Here is a 4,725-nt window from a genome sequence, read left to right on the forward strand (position 1 = left end):
GTAGATGATCAGGAAGCAGAACAGCAGTGATTTCTCACTTGGGGCAACAAATCAGCTCGCACATTGTAAGCTCCGGGGATCAAAAACCTACACGTTTCTCTGCGCGGTGCCGACATCGGACAACACCTTCTGGCAGCGTCCTTTCAGTATACACACACACACACACACACATTTGGAAACTAAAGCGCTCACTTATTTAGAAATCGATCTATTTACGGTGAAAGGTATTATTACAAAATGAAGTGAATGGTAGATCGAACTAAATGAGGAAAGGGGGAGGTTTCATTTTCCCGAATCACGAAAATCCCGACTGGAGTAATGTTCTGAAATGTTTAATAAGTGACATTGGAAACGACATGGATTAACTTGTAGGGTTTATTTTCTCTCACTTGTTAGGTTGAAGGTAAGGGGCTGGCGCCAACTCCATCTCTGAGTTACGGTGAAAACCGATCTCCTACAGTATCCCAATCTCCTACAGATTAAAACTCTTTTTGCCAGTAATTTGTGATGTGCCATCGCCACATTATTCTAGCCTTCTGCCTCTCATCTTACCTCCATTAAATCTTTGGGTCTTGGGGTTTTTTTTTTGTGTTTCTCTCTTGTAAAACCTGACAGTGTTGGTTACCTGAACCCAATTGGAAGATCGCGTGTGGGTTTCAGCTGAAACTGGGGGGAGGGTTTGGTGAGAGAGAGAGAGAGAGAGGTACATACGAGTGAGTAGTATTGAGGCGCCACCTCCAGTCAGTGCAGGGCACTGGAGGTTGTACAGAGTGAATGAAACTCATTCGCTGGCTCGGCGTGCAACAGTTAGTAAAAGCAAAAGCTGTTTTTATTCCCCGGACCGGATCCCGGTTGAATGCAAACGGGAGAGTGAGCACCTTCCCAAATTTCTCTCTCCTCTGGGAGACTCTGGTGAGATCTAAGGTCTGGGCGTGTTGGAGGAGTGGGGAGAATGGGAGTGTGAGGGGGAGAATGGGAGGAGAGGGGGCGGAGGAGAGGGAGTCTGGGGGAAGAGAGAGGGGTGGAGAGTGGGAGGAGAGGGGGAAAGAGACGGAGAGTGGGGGGAGAGCGTGGAGAGGAGAGGGAAAGGAGAGGAGAGGGAGAGTGGGGAGGGGTGTGGGAGGAGAGAGAGGGTGGGAGGGAGGGAGAGGAGAGGGAGAGTGGGGGGAGGAGAGAGAGAGAGGGAGAAGGGTTAAAAAGCAGTGATTTCTCAGCATCTCTCTCTCTCCATCCAAACCTCCCCCCACCCCTTCCCATCTCCTCCTTTCGGGGGAGGGTCCTCAAGACTATTGGATCTTTTGAAGGTGACGTACCCAGTATGAAAACATAATAACTAGTTGAGAAGCTGCAATAAGAAACTTTGACGGAAAAGGCGCTTTTGGGGGGTGGGGTAGGGAAGGGGGGGCTGGGGGGTTTTAAAAAAAAAGAAAGGGAGAGAGTGTGTCTGTGGATGTGATACAAAGTTACCGAGGAGTGAGCCTTGGGGGGGGAATAATCACTGGTGCTGCAACGAGAGGGAGAGAGCCGGGGGGGGTGGGGGGCCACTCGAAGATGGTTCAGCAAACCGCGGGCAAGTTTGAGGCGGACGGCAGCTTGTGCCGGGATGTCCCGGAGAGTGAGTTGCTCGCCTGCAGCCCGTCGGCGGCAGCCCCTTCCCCGTGCGAGGGCGACCCGGACTGGTGCAAGACGGCGAGCGGCCACATCAAGCGGCCGATGAACGCGTTCATGGTGTGGTCGAAGATCGAGAGGCGGAAGATCATGGAGCAGTCGCCGGACATGCACAACGCCGAGATCTCCAAGCGGCTCGGCAAGCGCTGGAAGACGCTGCGGGACAGCGAGAAGATCCCCTTCATCCGGGAGGCGGAGAGGCTGCGGCTCAAACACATGGCCGATTACCCCGACTACAAGTACCGGCCGCGGAAAAAGCCCAAGACCGAGGCGGGCAAGCAGCAGCAGCAGCACCAACAACACCAGCACCATCAGGCGCCTCATCAACAACAGCAGCCAGCAGCGGCCGCTCCCGGGCTCACGCCGGACAAGAGTCAGGGCAAAAGCTCCAAACATTCGGGCAAGAAATGCAGCGGCGGGAAACTCAAACCCCCCAAACCCTGCACCAACTCCTCCTCCCCACCTCAGGGAAACGGGGAGATGTCCGAGGATTTTGTCTTTGGCAACCTGAGGGGGAACAAGACGGTGCGGAGTGTGTTCGGTGGCGGTCCCGAGACCCCCTTGCCTCAGCAAGCGGCGGATTCCTCCTCCTCCTCCTCCTCGTCCAGCCCGCGGCGGGCGAGTGTGGCGGCGGTGCCGGCCAGCCCGACCCTCAGCTCGGCCGCCGACTCGGTGGAAGGGGCGAGCCTGTACGAGGAGCGGGACGGCGGCACGAGGAGGGCGCCTCCGACCAAGGCGGGCGCCGGCAGGAGGTGCTCGCACTCGCCCAGCTCCAGCTCCGGCTCCAGCTCCAGCCGCCGCTCGGCCTCCACCTCCAGCGAGGAAGCGGACGATTTGCTGTACGACTTCAGCATGAGCTTCTCCGGGGCTGGCGGCAGCAACAGCAGTGGCGCCGGAGGGGGGAACGGCTCGGATCCGCTCAGTTCAGGGAATGTCAGCCTCTCGCTGGTGGACAAGGACTTGGATTCGTACAGCGAGGGCAGCTCCGGCTCCCACTTTGAATTTCCAGACTACTGCACTCCCGAACTCAGCGAGATGATTGCCGGAGACTGGTTAGAAGCCAACTTTTCCGACCTGGTCTTCACGTACTGATTTATTCCCCTTCAACGAAATACTTTTTTTTGAAGGAAAAAAAGAACCCAGAACTTTTCATTTCTGTTGGTTGCTTTTTTTTTAATGACAGGATGTTTTTATTCAAAACACAGTTGCCACCGGTCTCCAGGTCCGATTCGCTCTTCGAGTGGGATATTTTCCCCTTAACCGTCTGTGAAGCCCTCCCAAAAGGTGTTTGTTTTTTTAAAAAAAAATAAAGGAATAGAAACACAAACTTACTTTGATTGGAAATCGTGGCCGGACTTTGTATACAACGCTTTGGCGGCGCAACTGTTAAAACCAGTTCCTTGGATTTTCCCAGCGGGACCACGACATAGAGAGAGATGTGAACACTGCAGGGAGTTTTAAAACGGCAAAAAAAAAATGAGAATCCAGGCTTGTATGCAAACACTTTTATCTTACACCACGACCCTGAAGTTAACTTGATCCGTTGTACTGTTTTAATCGTGTGATGTATTTCCAATAAGACTGTTTTTTGCTCTGTAAATTTTTTGTTCCCTCACAATTACCTCCTTTTACCACCTAATGACACAGGCAGCATAAACCTCAAGAGTATAAGTTTTTTTTGATACATGCAGACCTCAAGACTTTTTAAAACGAAGAAAAATAATACTAAATATTTTCACTTGTATTTTTCTATAGCTAAAAGGGAACCTTCTCGCTGTGATAGTCCAGTGAGAATTTCTGGCACTTGCTTTTTTTTAAAAAAAATTATTTTCCTCTTCTTTTTCTTCCTGTATAGCATGTGAACGTTGGTACGTCCTGCTTTCAAGGATTCAAAAAACATTTCTTTTTGAAAAAAAAGCAAAATCCTTGCATCAATGCCTTGTGATTTTAAATCTGCAAGTGCTCAGTCTTTTTGTACAGTTGTAGATTTAGATTTGTTGAATATTTGTAGGTAAGAAAATTTATTGAAAAGACGTGAGATAGAACTCGACTCGTTCCTAGTGAGATTATATGTACTGTATCATATACTGTAGGAATTCTATGTGTACTCATACGCTGTGATATGTGGGTTAAATCCCGAGGGCAGGTGTAAACTGGAGGATTTTTAACATGGCACATGTGAAATCTTAATTCATTTTTGTGCAATATGAATCTCAGATCATCTGCACATTTTGTAGCAAACTTATGAACTAAAACAGACGTGTGCACTGTAATCATTGCCTGTCTTGATGCTAAGAGTCTGTATCCGGGGAGGGGCGGGGGAATTAAATAAAGAAATCAGCTGGAACTGATCGTAACAGAAGCATTGACATGCATTTATACGGAATATTAACATCGATCCGCTTACTAACCGCACTCTGGGGCAGGAAGTTCTGTTCGCACCGTGGAAGAGACGCCAGTGACTCTGGCATCGATAACGCATCTTTTTTATTTATTTCGTTAACGAGAAACAGCGGCATCTGCGAACACTGTCGAACAGACAAAACATCAAAAACGGGCATTGTCGCTTTAAATCCAAATCCCCGCCTTTATCTGAGTCACCAGGCGAACGTGAACGTGCAAAGTTGTCCCTTAGTGCAGGAGACCTGATTCCTAGAAGTCCCATTTCCGACTCGGGATTGGCGATGAAGTTGTCTGATGCTGTCTTAATAATTGTCACATGCATGACTATAGCGCCACTGTATTGAAATACAGTGACTCAACAGTCAGGCTGAGTCCAGGCGTTTAAACTCTGAAAGAGCTGAAACCGAAAAAATAAACAAACTATTGGAGAAACTCTGAAGAAGGGTCACTGTACTGGGAAAGTTAATTCTGTTTCTCTCTCCCCAGATGCTGTCAGACCTGCTGGGTTTCTCCAGCAATTTCTGTTTTTGTTTCAGATTTCCAGTATCGGGCAGTTTGTTTTAATCTCAACGAGCTGCCTCAGGCAGTGAACAAAGGATTGTTTCTGAGATTAACCCGATGTTGACCATAAAAGTTCTGATAAGTCCAGGTATT

The 4,725-nt window shown here is 49.3% G+C and overlaps 1 protein-coding gene across 1 annotated transcript; it reads left to right on the forward strand.

Moving 5' to 3' along the window:
• The first annotated feature begins 1,510 nt into the window (after positions 1-1,510).
• Positions 1,511-4,020, forward strand: LOC132834358 (transcription factor SOX-11-like). The gene has a single exon (XM_060853170.1). It carries the CDS (start codon positions 1,552-1,554, stop codon positions 2,758-2,760), a length of 1,209 nt encoding a protein of 402 aa, XP_060709153.1. The 5' UTR covers positions 1,511-1,551; the 3' UTR covers positions 2,761-4,020.
• The last annotated feature ends 705 nt before the right edge of the window (positions 4,021-4,725 follow it).

Source organism: Hemiscyllium ocellatum, chromosome 3 (genome assembly GCF_020745735.1).
Source record: "Hemiscyllium ocellatum isolate sHemOce1 chromosome 3, sHemOce1.pat.X.cur, whole genome shotgun sequence".
NCBI lineage: Eukaryota > Metazoa > Chordata > Chondrichthyes > Orectolobiformes > Hemiscylliidae > Hemiscyllium > Hemiscyllium ocellatum.

Excerpts from the sequence above, each read along its gene's own strand:
- LOC132834358 (XM_060853170.1), top strand. The coding sequence starts at position 1,552 with ATGGTTCAGCAAACCGCGGGCAAGTTTGAGGCGGACGGCAGCTTGTGC.